A 320-nucleotide genomic window follows, 5' to 3' on the forward strand; every position below is an offset into this window, starting at 1 on the left:
AAAAAAAAAAAAAAAAAAAAAAAAAATATATATATATATATATATATATATATATATATAAGTTTATTGTGTTGCTTCTCAGGGCGTGGTTTACGGGGTCGTTTAGCTCAGCGTTATATTGAGCGTCCTTTGCTGCTGAGTTGCTGCTGCAAGTTTGACTTACGTGTATGGGTTTTTGTCTCTTCTTTTTCTCCTTTATCTGTTTTTATATATAATAAACCCTATTTGAGGGTTTGTGCTGAACCCTATAGTGTAGATATATTAAAAAACCCATACAGACATATCTCTAATTGTACCCTCAATAGAAATAAACGCAAACA

General features: G+C 30.6%; 1 protein-coding gene across 1 annotated transcript in view; it reads left to right on the forward strand.

Moving 5' to 3' along the window:
* EMH_0002210 (uncharacterized protein) overlaps positions 1 to 106 on the forward strand; it is a gene marked incomplete at both ends in the record, with an annotated part of 1519 nt that extends 1413 nt beyond the window's left edge. The window contains one exon of the mRNA XM_013495920.1: positions 83 to 106. Within this exon, the coding sequence (XP_013351374.1) occupies positions 83 to 106 (24 nt within the window). The remainder of the gene's footprint in view (positions 1 to 82) is intronic.
* Between the last annotated feature and the right edge of the window lie 214 nt (positions 107 to 320).

Source organism: Eimeria mitis, genomic scaffold (assembly GCF_000499745.2).
Source record: "Eimeria mitis Houghton genomic scaffold, Emh_scaff182, whole genome shotgun sequence".
Taxonomy (NCBI): Eukaryota; Apicomplexa; class Conoidasida; order Eucoccidiorida; family Eimeriidae; genus Eimeria; species Eimeria mitis.